At 43.0% G+C, this 16,436-nt stretch overlaps 1 protein-coding gene across 3 annotated transcripts; it reads left to right on the forward strand.

Annotated features, from left to right (window-relative positions):
* The first annotated feature begins 497 nt into the window (after positions 1-497).
* On the forward strand, positions 498-16,427 carry ylpm1 (YLP motif containing 1). 3 transcript variants are annotated; one of them, XM_047021323.1, is made up of 21 exons: positions 498-1,312; positions 1,713-1,934; positions 2,405-2,599; positions 2,697-3,253; positions 3,354-5,930; positions 6,131-6,254; positions 6,377-6,506; positions 6,596-6,685; positions 6,811-6,976; positions 7,234-7,409; positions 7,510-7,664; positions 7,764-7,826; positions 8,124-8,243; positions 8,450-8,626; positions 9,293-9,376; positions 9,466-9,549; positions 9,836-9,910; positions 14,178-14,229; positions 15,308-15,435; positions 15,657-15,842; positions 16,104-16,427. In XM_047021323.1, exons 1-20 carry the CDS (start codon positions 731-733, stop codon positions 15,801-15,803), a joined length of 5,904 nt encoding a protein of 1,967 aa, XP_046877279.1. In that variant the 5' UTR covers positions 498-730; the 3' UTR covers positions 15,804-15,842; positions 16,104-16,427. The 3 variants fall into 3 exon arrangements, with proteins under 3 accessions (XP_046877279.1, XP_046877280.1, XP_046877281.1); XM_047021324.1 differs by having other exon boundaries at positions 498-1,219; XM_047021325.1 differs by having other exon boundaries at positions 498-1,219; positions 2,408-2,599.
* The last annotated feature ends 9 nt before the right edge of the window (positions 16,428-16,436 follow it).

Genomic DNA, 16,436 nt, shown 5'->3' on the forward strand with positions numbered 1-16,436 from the left:
TCAACCTGTCAGTGTCAACTATATTCATATCTTCCGACAAAACCACATCTTCTGCATCATGGAACAACTGCGGGAACATAATTACATATTGATTCGAAAGCATACGCCATAGAATGATCAGGGATAGGAATTATGAGTTGATCTTCAATTTTTTATGCATTTTGGCGGGTTGAAATTGAGAGCAACCATTTTCGTGACGTCAGCTGTATACGTCATTTAAACATGGCGGCGCCCGGTTCTTCCTAAGTACATAATTTGCACGCTAGAGATATTCATTATTTATATAATAAGGCATACAGTTGTATGTTATACATTTTTTATGTCATTAAATGTATATACTATTATAATATCACTGTGTTTAATCTCGATTCAGTTCCACTTTAACGTAATGTCGAAATAAAGAAAACGTGTACGTTTCAGAAATCACGTGGACATGACGTAGCAACATCCAGCCCCAATCACAGCCTCACTAGAGTACGCAGCTTCCTGTTCCACGCAGCTAGCTGGCTAGCTTGTAAGCAAAGGGTAGCGGACAACGAAAAACAGATGGGTCGAATTTTAGGGATTTACTTTTTAAGCAAACCAGTTTAAAATTTACGATTGCTTGTGGTCTCTTTCGCACGAGTAAAAATAAATAATTTCAATGATAGATGAGAGTCGTTGATTGTTGAGTTTAGAGAACACCGGCTTTATGTGAGCACAAAGGCCTGCGCGTTGCTAGCTTCAGAGCATGTATCCCTCCTGGGGTAATTACGGTGGGTCTCAGCCACCAGCGCAGAATTTTAGTGGGCCCAGAGACCAACAGGTCAGGGGCCCGTCTCCTCAGGTAGCAGGATTTGGAGGATATGAAGCACCCCCATCTAGTTCTCTGTTTTCGAGTCTGCGGGAGCAGCATCTTCAGCAAATGCAGCAGCTGCAGCAACTTCATCAGAAACAGCTTCAGTCTGTGCTGCACCACAATAATGATGCCAATGCTTACGGCGGGGGTTCTGCGATCGGGTGCCCCGGCCCATGGCAAAGCGAAGTGTCCGGATACACTGACATGGGTCCCGGTGTACCATCCTACTTCCAGGACGAGACCCAGTCAATGAGGTGTCCACCTCAACAAAATCAACCCCAGCCGCCACCACCACAGACCAAGGAGGCACAGCCTCCTCAACCCGAGCCAACACCACCACCGGTGACCACCCAGAACAATGGTGCTCCCACATCAAAAGAGGTAAACAAGAGAGAACTGACTCCCCCTAAAGAGCAGGCCAACTCCTCCACGCCTGAGGAGGAAAAACACGATTTTTCGTCTATGTCATTGCAGGTAACATCTTGCATGTGCTTTCACATGAAGTGGTGCTCGCCTGTGATGACGTCCTTGAAAGAACACAAATAAAATGGCAGGCCTCATCCGTTTAGTTTCTGTTGAGCTTAACAGGTCCGGAGAGTATGATTTGAACAGTTACTTTTCATATCAACAAGGAATTATGAGTTGTATTCATACTTGAGGCTTTTTGCAGTGGTTGTGTCTGTTTAAGCTAGGTGTACGTTTCAAGTTAAAGTCTTATTGTCAGATGCACAGAACAACACAGGGTCAGACTGGGCCCATTATTACCATATTGGCTTACTTGTACCTATTGTAACTCCCATCTTCATTTAGTCACCAGCATCTCCCTCCTTGTGAAGGCTGTGTGTCTGATGTCCATGTCATTATTCAATCTCAGGAGCAGCAGCAGTACTGGTACAAGCAGCACCTTGCAAATTTGCAGAGGCTGAAAAATGAGAAAGGGCAACAGAATCAGAGCCAGGGGGACAGTCAACCATCACTCCCTAAAAGCCAGCCATCAGGGCCTGATCCTCCACCCCCATCCGAACCTCCAAAAAGTACTCCTCCACCCCCACCTCCTAAAGAGGAGCCCCCTCCTCCACCTCCACCAGAGGAAAAGGTAAGAATAAAAAAAGATCATATTTGCCCCTAATGCTCAACACCAATGCTCTTACTCTGAATAAGGAGATCAAAGATCATGGTTGGACACTAGACATTGACATATTGACATAAAAACAATGTGGCTAGATCAGAATATTTTGCCAAGAAAGATTATGAATATATTTATTTTTAAGTTGTTCTGTTTGAGGCTTGTAGACGTTTGGTAAATGGGATATGACTGTTTATAACAGTTCAGCACGAGACCAAGATCCATATTAACTTATTTTCATGTGCAATCTAATTCATATTCTGTTCTATGTGTGTCTCCAATTATTTATTTTTTTAAATCCTGTTTGTGTGGTTTAATTATTTTTCCGTTCCGTTTGCGTTGTCCATAAGGGAAATGCTGGTGTGAACGTTTCACACAGAAACCTAGGGTCCATTTAAACGATGACATTGAATCCGCTCTGCCCTCGTTGTGTGTTCAAGCAGCCAGAAGTCACTTCTCAGGACCCCGAAGAAGCGGCCCGCCTGCAGCAGCTCAAGGCTGCGGCGGCCCAGTGGCAACAGGTGCAGCAGCAGAGGGCAGGCATCCAGTACCAGGCCCTCATGCAGCAGCACGAGCAGCTGCAGAAGATCCTGCAGCAGTACCAGCAGCTGATTCAGCAGCCATCACATCTACAGGTAGCGCCGTTTACGTTTTTCCCACTGTTAAATGTTTGATCAGCACTGTGACACGGTGGTCCTAGCTCTCCATAACTTTTATCATCCTCTGGTCCAGACGATGCCTGTTGACATGCAGCTGAGGCATTACGAGGTGCAGCAGCAGCAGTTCGCCCCTGTCTTCCAGGACTGGGACCGCACCTTCCACCTATGGTACGAGCAGTTTCAGTCGTACCCGCACAAAGACCAGCTGCAAGACTACGAACATCAGTGGAAGCAGTGGCAGGAGCAAATGAACTCCACCCATGCCCACTTGCAAGAGCGGGTGAGCACCCTCAGAACCATGGTGCCTTATGGCAGCAGCCAGTACACTGGTGGTGGAGTGATGGGGCAGTGTGGACAGTACCCACCCCCAGGACCAGATGCACAAATGCAACATATGGCCAGCCCTTCTATGTCTAGTATGGAGGCTATAGCCACCACTGGACCAGGGGCCTCGGGTCCACCTCCCACTGGGGGACTAGCTGGTGGACCACCTGGACCAAGGCCACAGTCAGAACCCTACAGTTCCTCTGGACCGCCTGTTAGAGGAGAAGGACCTGCTGTGAGAGGTGCGAGACCAACTGGCCCCCCTCCAGGTCCGCCACCGCACTACCAAGACCCTAGAGGCCCACGGTAATTCATGAATTCCATTGCAACTTTGGGTAGTGCTCTCTTTATTGCATTGTAAAATGTATTCTCAGTCGATTCTTACAAGATTTTTTATATTTTACAGATTTGATGGTCCAAGAGGAAATGGACCAAGGTTTGAGCAGCAGTGCTTTGAAGGACCCCCCAGATTTGATCAAAGGCAGAGATTTGATCATCCTCAGAGAGGAAATGCTCCACGTTTTGGGCAACATATGAGATTTGAACAACCTCCAAGACAGGGCCCTCCTCCTCGCTTTGAACCGCCCCAGCAACAATCAGCTGGAACCCTGCAACGACCACCTGGACCCCCGCATGGACTCCCTGGACCTTTTCAACGACCCCCTGGACCTCAGCAACGACCCCCTTTTCCCCAGCAACGACCCCCTTTTCCCCAGCAACGACCCCCTGGCCCCCAGCAACAACCCCCTGGTCCCCAACAACGACCCCTTGGTCCCCAACATCGACCCCCTGGTCTCCAGCAACGATACCCTGTTCCCCAGCAACGACCCCCTGGACCCCAGCAACGACTCCTTGGTCCCCAGCAACGGCACCCTGGTCCCCAACAACAACACCCTCCTGGGCAACACCCTCCGGGACAACATCCTCCGGGACAACATCCTCCTGGACAACACCCTCCGGGACAACACCCTCCTGGACAAAATCCTCCTGGACAACATCTTCCGGGACAACACCCTCCTGGACAACATCCTCCAGGTCCTCATCCTGAACCAGAACCTGGTTCTAAACCCCTTGTGACTAAGGATGACACACTCCAAGCCTCCAAACCAGCAGGGCAACAACTGCCAACTTCACTGATGAATGTAAAACAGGTAGAGCAAGAAGACTACACCATGGACACACTAGGTGGCTTTTTTGTGCAAAACGACCCCATTCCTCAAACCTCCAAAGTAAAACCTGAACCAACCAAGAAAGGGGAACCTGGGAGTAATGAAGCTATGAAAAATGAGAAAGAGACTCCTCCTGCTGTATCGACTCCTTCCCCGGCTTCTCTGAAGAACACGCCTCCAATCAAGAGCGGCCTCAACACGGATGGGCCAGCGCAGAAAAATCTCAACAATACCGGACCCCAGCAAGGGCCGAAGCCTCAGGGGCCACCAGGGCCTCCAAGAAAAGACATGCCTAGTCAGCCAATCCCTCCGCCTGATATGCCTCGTGGCAGGGGACGTGGCCATCCACCAGGACCTATCAGGGGCCAGGGCCGGGGGATGAGGGGCCGTGGAGGGATACCCAGTGGCCCGGAAGGCCCAGCTCATGGGTTGAATCCCAACCGTGTTCCGTTTGAAGAGGAGGTCGACCAGATGTCATACAATTACAGACAACCACACGAGGAGCTACACGTAGAAGAGGATGACTACCAATGGCAGGAGTCGTCTTTAGAGGAACACGGCGGAGCAGAGTCAGAAGAACCACCCCTTGAGGAGGAAAGGTGGGTTCCAGAGGAGCACCACTACCAAGAAGAGGAAGAAGAAGAATACTATGAAGAGCCCGTGAGAGGTGGACATCCAATGGGTGGAGGGCACTGGGAAGAGCCAGAGGCCCAGGAGTACTGGGAAAAAGGGGATCCATATTGGATGGCGGACAGGAGGCCTCCCATTCGAGGCATGAGACCTCCATTCCCCCCTGGCCGTGGCCGTCCCCCTCGCGGTCGTCCTGGCTTCATGCACATGGGTATGAAGCGTCCGCCGCCTCCTCTGCATGACACGATGGACCAGGGACTTGAAGTGGATCCTCATGGGCCACCCATCCATCGTGGGCACGACCCACAAGGACCACCCATGCACCATAACATGGAGAGAGACATGAGACGCCCCCCACCGTGCGACATGGAAAGGCCCCTGATGAGGCCCCCTCCTTACCACGAAGAGCTTGAGAGGAAACCCGGCTGGCCCCAGCCCCCCCACTCCAGAGGCCCCCCTCCCCCACCTCACGAAATGATGGATAGAGGCCTCATGAGGAGGAGACCTATGGGTCATCGGCCAATGGGCAGAGGAATGGGCAGGGGCATGAGGCGCCCGCCTCCACCCCAAGAAGAACTGGAAGAGGGGTACAACGAGGATTACAGTGAGGAATTCGGGCCCGCGGACGATGGGTATGGACGGCCTCCCCCCCACAATTATCATCCCCGTGGGTTTGAGCGGGATCCAGACTATTACCAGCCCCACGGGGAATGGGACAGAGAACATTCCGAAAGGGACTACCCACCTTTCCCTCCTCGCGGGCCACGGCCACCAGAGCACTTCCGGGAGGAGAAATGGCTGGAGGAGCGAGAGCGTCCATATCCGTACGAAGGGGGTGAGCGGGGAAGAGGAGAGCTCAGGATACGTGAGTATCCCGAGGAGCCACCTTACCGACACGAGGACCCACCCTACCCACCCCCTCCCGAATGGGAAAGACCCGCAAGGCCACCCCCACAGGAGAGAGGGTATCCCCCAGACTTTGAGGGTCGGAGACCCCATTTCGAAGATCACAGATCAGAGTCTTTGGATATCCCCCCACCCCCACCGCAGTCTGTACCCCTCAGAAACGTTCCAGAGAGCCCCCTAGAACCCACGCCGCAAGCAGTCAGTTCTGGCATACTAGCTCTTTCTCAACGGCAGCATGAAATCATCCTGAAAGCTGCGCAAGAGCTCAAGCTGATAAGGTAATGACATGTTTCTGTTTCATTACAAACCACATATAATATAGTATGCAGATCATAACATTATTTACACCGTAATCTGAAGAAACCCTGCACGTACGTTGCATTGTTCCTATTAGCCCCACTTGCGGATTCATTTTGATACTTACTGTAGAACATGCACAAGGAAGTTCAGTCTGTTGTGTTGTCTCTTTTGGGATTAGAGAAATGCAGGAAGGTAAGAGCCCCGGAGGGGAAGCTCAACTTGGTTCATCTGAACCCACACCTGATTTACCTCCAGGTCTGTTGGGATTAGAGATTCCTCCAGAAGTGAGGAGCGCCTTGAAGGTAAATGACACACATCAGTGATGCTTCAAATATCAGTTATGTTTTTATTCTTAAAAATAAAAACTTTTATTTAACATTGGTAGTTTTTTCTGAATATGTAACATTCTATTTTCTCATAACAGGCTACTATGGTTGGATCTGGACAGCTAGCTTCCAGTGAATCCTACTCAAATACAAGTTACCTGTCATCTGCGCCACCTATTCCCAAACCACCAATTATTCCGAAAACAGTGGATTACGGGCATGGGCATGGTATGGAACATTGGCGGGGTGGGGGGGCATTAAAAAGGAAGACACAATTTGGATGCTAGCCAAAACTTGAAACCTGTTTGTATTTTCAGAACCAGGTGCAACTGTGGAACGTATTTCTTACGGTGAGAGGATTGTGTTAAGGCCGGATCCAGTTCCTTCAGAAAGAATTTATGATAAAGGTTTGTTCCCCCAGAAATAATAATAATTTTCTATAGGAGTAACTGTGGCAGTACATTATGTAAGTGTACATTTATTCATTTAGCATATTCAATATTTAAAATAAATGTTTTTCTTTTCTGCCCAGACCTAAGAGATCCTTACAACCGAGATCCATATTACGAAAGGCGGGTTGACCCTTACATGGAGCGTCGGGAGTACAGCAGAGAAAGAGAAATGTACAGAGAGAAGCCGCCTCCTGATTACGAAAGAGAACGATTCGATAGGGAGAGATACCCCCCCAGAGATGACAGGTAACACTGAAGAACTTTGTGGTTTTAACAGAACCACAGATTATGTTCTCTGGGGTAACTTGGCCCCAGTGTAACATTTGTTTTTGTCTTTTTTTTTGTTGCTTCAAGCAAACAGTCCATGGTTGTTGAAGAAAGGTAGTATATCACATTGTGCTGTGTGATTAGTCCAGATGGTTAGAACCATGTGATGGTCTGAGAAAGGAAATCCCTCTTGTTGCTGAGTAGCTGAATTAACCATTCCTCCATCATCTGCCTAGGCCACCTCCAGGACCCCCTCCGCGTCCTGGATATAGAGATCGTGAGAGGGACATGCGGGACAGAGAAGGCCGTAGCAGCCGAGATCAAGAGGAGACCTACGGACGTCCTGCATACGATAGACCCTCATATGAGCGCGGTGGGCCCGAGCGCTATGACCACGGTTCCTCACCATATAGTACGTCAGGCACTACCTCTTATTATGGATAGGTGCACTTCTTCTTGGCCCCAGAGCTAATGGTCAGGGTGTGAGTGATGATGATTGCGTTGTGTCTCAGGTGACCGAAGGAATTACCCCGAGGAGCGAGGTCCTGGCCCTTCCCCGTCACTACCTCCACCACAACCTGCTCCCCAGCGGGTGGAGAAGAAACCAGAGATCAAGAACGTGGAGGACCTTCTCAAACCACCTGGCAGATCTTCTCGTCCCGACAGGGTGCGAATGACGGCTGGCTCTCGGTGGCTTAACATGTCACACACATGCTGTCTCGACATGACTGGTACCATTTCTATAACCACTTTTGTTGTTCCCCAGATTGTCATCATAATGAGAGGACTTCCAGGAAGTGGGAAAAGCCATGTTGCCAAGCTCATCAGGGTGAGTTAAATAAATGTTTTTGGTTTTCAATTTTGAAGAACAGTCACAACAACCATGATGTGATGACATTGGATTGTTGAATTGAATTAAGTTGGAATTCCTTGGAAGGAACCGTAAACACAGGTGTTTGCCCTCGGAGAGCCAGTCTAACAAGCAGCCCGGCATTCACTCATGTCTGAATAGGTGTCAGTTGACGTTGATGGATCATCAAAACAAATTAGCAAAGTAATTCTCAGTAAAAGCTCAAACAATGTACTGTCACTCTTGATAAGCTTCCATATTTTTTGCTTTGTTAAGGACAAGGAGGTAGAGTGTGGAGGCGCCCCACCGAGAGTGCTTGGTTTAGATGATTACTTCATGACTGAAGTGGAAAAGGTAGAGAAGGACCCGGATACAGGCAAACGTATCAAAAACAAGGTGGGAACCTTTTCACTTCTGTTGTCGTATATTCATTTAATGCGCTTGAGATTCATATGCCTTTAATGCGCTTGAGATTCATATGCCTTTGTGAATGCATTATTGGTATTATGCATGGATGTTAGCTAGTGACAAAATTACGTACATAAACAAATGGTGACCTTAATGTGAACCATAAACATGTTCAACACCACTTCCTTCTCCAGGTGCTTGAATACGAGTTTGAGCCAGAGATGGAAGAAACGTATCGGAGCAGCATGCTTAAAACCTTTAAGAAAACCCTGGATGATGGCTTTTTCCCCTTCATCATTATCGACACTATTAACGAGAAGGTGAAACATTTTGACCAGTTCTGGAGTGCAGCCAAAACAAAAGGCTTTGAGGTGAGCAATTTGGACTCTATATGTTCTGTTTTTTCTTTCAAATTCTTAAAGAAAACGGACAGGATTGTGCCTTTTTTAAATGGGAATATGTAATATGGCATTCATATATGCACAGGCGGGGCGCACAGATTTAACGTTCTTTAACACTGCTAGCATGATATCAAATCTCTGTAGGGATGTTGACAAAGTGGAACCTATGTGCAGCTAGGTAGTTAGAGTTACACTGGTTAGTTATTAACGGCCTCGATTGGATTGTCATTGTCTGTTTTACAAAAAACAGACGAAAGCCAAGATGACAATAGCCAATACTACGTTTTTGTGTAAATCTCGTTGATCATACAAAAATATATGACATAGCACTGGAACGGTTGGAGATTGCAATCATTTGGACATGACGTGTTTCGATATGGGAGCAGTTGGTTGGTTAACGTGCCTCAGCTTCACAAAAAGTTTAACAGTTCTCAACTTTTGTAAATCCCAAAACCCCCCCTCGGCTCTAACCCCAATCCTGATTTTCATTGACAATGTGTTTCTGCTTGTAGCTTTGTCGCGCCGCTGCATGTGTGAATGCCATAGTCAAATAAAGGGGGAGAAGGATTTTAAATATTATAAGACGTCCCAAAAAAAGTCCCTGAGTTAACGAGTCAAATATATATCCTTCCCTAGGTGTACCTTGCTGAAATCACTGCGGACAATCAGACATGTGCGAAGAGAAATGTCCATGCACGCACACTGAAGGACATAAGCAAGGTCTGTATACTGTCACCATCTGTTGATGGCACATTTGCAAATTTGGCAAGTTTAAAGCATGTAGTTTTCATTGAATATAATTCCTACAGATGTTAAGTCACTGGGAGCCCTCGCCACGGCATATGGTTCGTTTGGATGTGAGGTCCCTGCTTCAGGACGCCGCCATTGAAGAGGTATTATACGTCAAGACTGGTTTATATGATATATGGTTTACATTTCACCTAAAATGACTTCACCTAATCTAAAAGGATCAGTAAACATAAATGATCAACAAAACTAGCTTTAGTTCAGTATCCATGTCATGAAATCTTGGGCAACCAATGAAGTTAACAAGTGGACATGCATCTTCCTCTCCTATATGCCAATATATAAAGGAGTTTCAGGAGCATTATTGATCCTCTAAACTTTCAGCATGCCATGGGTTTCAATTGAAGGTAATTGGATGCTTTCATGTTCAAGGTTGAAATGGAGGATTTCAATCCTGATGATGAACCAAAGGAGATCAAGAAAGAGGAAGAGGAAGAAAGCGATCTGGTAGGATCAAGATTGCATGCTCTTGTAGCCATATAGTTGTCAAACCCATTATTCCTGGTATTTGCTGTGTGTCAAAAACGTAATTGAGGATGCTCACATTAGGGTCAGTGAAATTTGTAGAAGTGCAATATCTGGGAAGATTTCCAAGCACAAGGAGCTAAACTATTGAGAAAGCAGTTGACATCTTAATTAACAGAAATAGTTTCTGTAAGTGGTCTCAAACTCAACAATCAGGCAGGATCAAAATGCAGTTTACACATTATTCATTGCGTATTAACAACTGACACAAGGGCTGGTAAGTGTGGTAACAAAAATTAAGTCAATGTTTTGTGGTAGTTTTTTTAAAATTTGATTTCTGCTGAATTGCCATACATTAATCCGGAAAAAGTTTGAATATTGGAAATGTGGTAAATGGTTCATGAGAGGGTTTAGTTTTCAGGAGAATTGTCAAGTATTTGCTTAAAGCAACAGCAACCAAAACCATCTGTTGGAAGTGAACACTTCTGACTGAAACCCAGTAATGTGGCACTTTGTGTAGTTCGCATTGCTGAAATGACCGTTTTCCACAGTTGTACGATCATGTGTAGGTATTTAAAATGTTTCTTAAGATGGTAGAGCGGGACACTTGAAATTAGGCTTTAGCAGGCGCTATGTTCATTTAACTATAGCAGATGGATACATTTTGTTGCGTGCTACAAGCATTCTTTCACCAAATGGTAAGTTTTGAGTTGTTGGTATTGCATAGGTAGTAATATTTACTATGTTGAACCCAACATAGCTAAATTGATTGATGTAGTTTATGAAAAAGACAGCTTAATTATTAATGTTGTGATTCCTGGGTTGGAGGTGACCTCTTGTGGAGAACACCATACACAACAACCCCATTTGGCACTGAAGAACAGCATTAATCTTTCTATGAGTGTTGGCATTGTGAATTGTACAGTAAAAAGATAAACAACGTTAATCGACTAATCAAAAGATTGTTATAATGATTAGATGGAGCTGTGCGTAGGGATAATTTAGTATTAGATGACTGGGCTAATAATACATATAGGAGCATGGCTGTAGTACTTACACCCATACTTCCTTATACTCATTTAGAGCAAATATTGACAAATAAGTCCCCTTAATGAACAAACTTGTGGCATTTAGCTTAGAGCAACTTGACAATGCAAGTTCCTAACATTGAGAACAAGTAATGACATACAAGATGTAATACTGCAAATGTACCCATTTAAATTATAATTGCGTTAATGGCATAGTATTGTGACATTCAAAGTTTCAGGATTCAATTATAAGGCAACAGTTCTGAGGATTAATCAAGATAATGTGACAGCTGGACATATTGCAAAAAAAAAATGGTTTTCAAAACTTTAGCTGCTAATATTTACAGCAACACTACCAGTCCACGCATCATTTCTGTAAATGGAATAGATAGGGCTACTAAAAAATATGGATTCTTGACAATTAAAACATAAAATGTTTCATCCATTAGTTTAATTTCCTGGAAATGTTGTTTCTCCAAAACGATATTGCTGGAGTGCTTACCATATTGGTTTCTAACTCAAATCTCTGAGAGGATGAAGGTTGAAATCTACTTTTCTTTGTTCATTGGACATGGAATGACCCACTGACTGTAAGTTTGAAGTAGTTTGGTAGGGTGGAGATTTATTATTGGCGACAGTTTACTAACATGCACCACACAGAACTATTCAAGTAGATTTAGGAATGGCAGTAGTTCTGCACACAAATATGATTATTCATACTGGCTGGTATTATTCACATTATCAGTGTTAGTTTTCAGGAATACTTTCGAGCATTGACTGGGTATTTCAAACAGGAAAACTTCTTACGATACGATTTTTTTAATGGAAAATAATATAAACTATAATGGAAAGTTATGGAAAATTGATTGGGAACCCTGAAAATGCTAACCCTAACCCTACAATACTTTCATGTTTAGGGTTTTGACTGTTATGTTTGTCATTTGATATAGAATATAGAAGAATGCGAATACAGTGATAAAAAAGATACAGAAAGTGGTCATAAAGAACATGAATTGTCGAAGTTTATTTGACGTTTTTTTTTTCAAACAACTTAAGCTATTTTTTTTTTACCAATTCATATATTTTTGGCCTTCAATGCTACAGTTTACGCATTTTGTCCTATTCCTTCCTCCAGTGGGCATGGCTTTGATGGGGTACAATTGTTGTTATAAACTAACCAGTACTAAGTATCATTGTTAAAAAGGTGCACTGTTGTAACCTCAACCTAAAAAACATCACAGGTAAAGAAAATGAAGATCATTGAAAGAACTACAAAAACATAGTCATGGTTCATCAGAAAAGAGGGTCCCCATTTTGTGTGTTGGATGCGTGGAGTGCGGTGTGATTTACAAAAACGAATGTTCCCTTTCATAGCCACGCCTATTGGTGGAAGAAATGGGACACCACTCGTAAAATGTAGCATTCAAGGCAGAAAAACAAATTGGTCGAAATAAATGGCCTACTCATATCATTTTGCATTTAAGGCAAAACAATTGGTTGAAAAAAAGTAAAAAGAAATACAAAAATGTATGAAAAGAAGAACCACCTGGAAACTCAATTCATGTTTTATTTTTTTTATGACCAGGTAAAACCAGTATGACCAAACACCAGTTTGACAAGTATGTTAAAAGTTTAACTTATTATGGTTTTCATTATTATTTTACAGTAAAATCTGCTGATCATGTAATAATCATATGATGGGCAAAGGGTTTTTACACGATTGGCTCTATGATTCAAATACATTATTGGCAAGGTACTCCTTAATAAGGTTGTTTTAATTGAAAAAGCATAAATAATTTCTGTACAATGACTTTTATTTGAGTTTTATTGACCTATTGTACAAAATACCTATTTTACTGGTTCTCAGACTGGCTCTACAGTAATGATAATACGGTACATTTTGTGAAACCTTTTGAGGTGTTTTGTATTCTTGCTTCCAATTCTAGGTCTGAAAAGGCTTTGCCATTTTTTGCTCTATATTTTTTGTCTCCATTCTATACCCAGCATCTGTTCATGGATGGAAACCATATTTAACCTTTTGTGGAAGAAATGTATTTTACAGTTGAGAATTTCTTGATGCCTAAAATTGCCGCATGTTGTCCAGGTCTTGAGCTACAAATCATGATACCACAATGTTTCACTGTTGATGAAATGCAGTGTTTTGCGTGGCAGTAGCCAAACTGTAATGACTACCACAACCTTAAATCTACTGATACACAAACAAGGTTCATCCCGGCACACAGCTATTACACCTGTTACAGCACGGTAGGTCTACTGTACTACATCATTCATCACAAAATATCTTGTTTTTGCCTCGGTAGAATTCGGCTTGTGGTGGTCATTTGAATTTCCTTTCTTCACATGGTTCACAAACAACAACTCGCTAAATATAAGTTTTTTTTATTTATTTTTTTATGTTTTAGCTTTTCCAAGTTATACTGGAAATTATGGGTAATTTAATACTCAGTAAAGTATTATTCATAGTCAGATGAATGAATGGATTCAATTGTAAAACTACTGTATGTGCAGTTTGGCAAAGTTGAAGATGGGCGGCATGCCATTAGCTCAGTCCATTTGCTTGAAGTTGATGGTATTGACCATCAAAATTAATCTTGCAGTCAGTGTTATTTAGCTGTTGCTGACCTGTTGGGCAACAAGCTTGGTGTTTATAAAATTGCTACTCTGAAACTAACATAACAGGCATGTCAGCAATAGGTGGCATGTAAAAAGAAGTGGCAGTAAAAAGTGCATTTAAATACAACTATTTGAGGAATTATAAATGAATTTAGATGTAAAAAATATTAAAATACCAAATAAAATGTTTGTTATCACATGTGAGGACCTTTTAGATGCACAAAGGCCCATATTCCATCTACGTTTTCAGTACAGTTCCTTTATTGATACTGATCGAAGTTTGTTTTCAACCCAAAGAAAAGTGGAAATATACAGTAGCTTGTATCAAAGAGTCATACCTGCGCCAGATGCTTTGATCATGACCTTACTTTAGAGAAAAATGTCCTAACGTGAAATGTTTGCATGCCAACGTCTCATAGAATGTTTGTTTCGTGCATCAGCAACTGTTCTTGATTGTTTGATTATCCTCTGCACTGTTTTTCTGGTCACCCAAATCTTGTTTCCTCTTTCTCTACCTCCCTTCCCTGGCTCATTGTCCCATGCCCCTCAGAGGAATAACCGTTTAAGTCTGTCTTTGTATAATTCAGGGTTACCTTCCAAAAAGCAAATGGGAGATGGACACTTCTGAGGCGAAACTTGGTAAGAATTATTGTTGCTGCTGTAGTTATTATATATGTGATGCTGATGACATCTGGTGATTACTTCATTTCTGCATTATTTTGCTTTGTTTATGTGGACATTTGTCTTAAACCCAGTTTTCAACAACGTGAAATAGTAACAACACTCATCTTCATATAGCATCTACAAACTTACACCTCTGACCGTGCTTACATTGAGTAACGTGTAGGTCACTGTCCACTTGTGTGAAGCCATACAATGCAACTCCAGCTGGTTAGCACTGCTTTAATTCTGTTCTCTGACTGAGCAGCAAGAAGGAAAACATTAGGTAGCCATGTTGCAACTCTTAAGACCTCTTATGTTGCTACCTAAGAACACAATAGCATCGTTTTGAAACGGTTACCTGCTAATAAGAAAAGCTGCATAATCAAATCTGCATCACTCTAAAACCCAGGTTTGACAAATTCACTATATCAATATACACATTTTCTTGTTTCTGAAGTAGTATTTCCAGGTTAGCTATGCACACAAATGTGAGAAAAAAGATAATGTGGGGTATGTTAGAGATAAAGTAGAACTTTATTCACAGTATATTTTAAGACCTTTATCTCTTTGAAAAACGTACCCCATGAACAAGTAGACAGATTTGTAATTAACATATCTGAAGTTCAAATAAGGACATTAGAAAAGGACATTGCAAAAAGTACAAACATGGGAAGCTAGAAAACATTTTACATTCTTCAGAAATATGGGAAAGCCATATTGGCATAAGACTATTTTACTCGTCATTCATAGCTTGACAAGTTGAGCTTTTTTTGCTTTAAGTTGTATTGCAAGGCAAGTGGTTTCAAATGTTTTCTGTTAAAGATCAAATTGAACAAAGTATATTTGTGTATATCCTACTGGTATGTTGTTTGACTGTGGATCTAGACCTGATTAGTTAAGAGAGGGGCGTAATTGACAACCATTCAAGGTCATACAAATTGACAACCATTCTGGGGTAGAAAAAAAGAGTAACATCCAAAGGTAGTTCATTATCAGGGAGGTCTTTCTCCTCTTGAGACTTGTTATCACCAGGACAACCATCTTTCCTATACAGACAAGCTGGATGGCTTAGTGAGTGGAGGGAAGAGGAAGCGTGACAGCGAGGACATGGCAGGCATGGAGGATTTCCTCCAGCTGCCCGATGACTATGCCACCCGAATGTCAGAACCAGGAAAAAAAAGGGTAAACATGTTTCCTCAAAACATCATTAGTGTTTTTTTGCCTTTTTTCAACACAAATAGTGACTCGTTTAATTGGGGATCTCATAACTCAGTGTATGATCTATGATTTCCTTTGCTTTGTTGGCATCTATCTGCATCTTGACAGCTCCCTTAGTATATGCATGCATTTACTGTGCCATCAAATGATTGCTTGGTTTGTTTCTTGGCCATTTTGCTCTCTAGGTGCGGTGGGCTGATCTTGAGGAACAAAAAGATGCTGATAGAAAGAGAGCAATTGGCTTTGTGGTGGGTCAGACTGACTGGGAGAAAATAACCGATGAGAGTGGCCAGCTGGCTCAGAGAGCTCTCAACCGCACAAAGTATTTCTAAGAAGAGAACATCATTCACATCCTGTTCCCATACAAACAGGTATGTGTGTATCCTGTGGCATACGCCGTTTCCTCAGATTTCTTTAGTACTGTTCATAAAGAGCCTGACAGGTAATAGATGTTCAATTTATGATTTATTAAATCAAACGCTGTTGAAACTGGTTGACCTTTTTGAAAGATTTTTTTTTTTTTTTACTTTCAATATCTTCTACTTAAAAATATTTACAAAATTCTATTCTATAAATGTTAAGTTAGACAGTGCATTTAGGCATCCTTTTCAATCACTTATCTTTTTCTGCAGGTATCAACTGTGAAAATGCTGAACCTTTGTTTCCTGTGGTGAAGAATGTTATTATGATCCCAAGGTTCATGAAATCAGTAGTTCTTTTCTGTGTGAATTCAGTGTTTAACATATTTGAACCTAACTGCATTGTAAGTAGATATTCTTGATATTGCTTTGAATGTTTTAGCAAATTTTACTTTATCTTTACTAGTACTTTACTTTTGTTGGTATACTCCTGCACCAGATAGTTTTGCTTCTCGTTTTATACTGTATGAGTCTACCTGTTTGAACTACTGCTATTTTAAGAACCAATAAACAAAGGTTTCAAACAAAAACCCTGGAGAAGCTCAC

This window comes from Hypomesus transpacificus, chromosome 6 (assembly GCF_021917145.1).
Source record: "Hypomesus transpacificus isolate Combined female chromosome 6, fHypTra1, whole genome shotgun sequence".
Lineage (NCBI taxonomy): Eukaryota > Metazoa > Chordata > Actinopteri > Osmeriformes > Osmeridae > Hypomesus > Hypomesus transpacificus.

Excerpts from the sequence above, each read along its gene's own strand:
- ylpm1 (XM_047021323.1), top strand. The coding sequence starts at position 731 with ATGTATCCCTCCTGGGGTAATTACGGTGGGTCTCAGCCACCAGCGCAG. Across the intron at positions 6,507-6,595 it reads GGATTACGGGCATGGGCATG|AACCAGGTGCAACTGTGGAA; the intron begins GTATGGAACATT and ends TTGTATTTTCAG. Across the intron at positions 6,686-6,810 it reads AGAAAGAATTTATGATAAAG|ACCTAAGAGATCCTTACAAC; the intron begins GTTTGTTCCCCC and ends TTTTCTGCCCAG.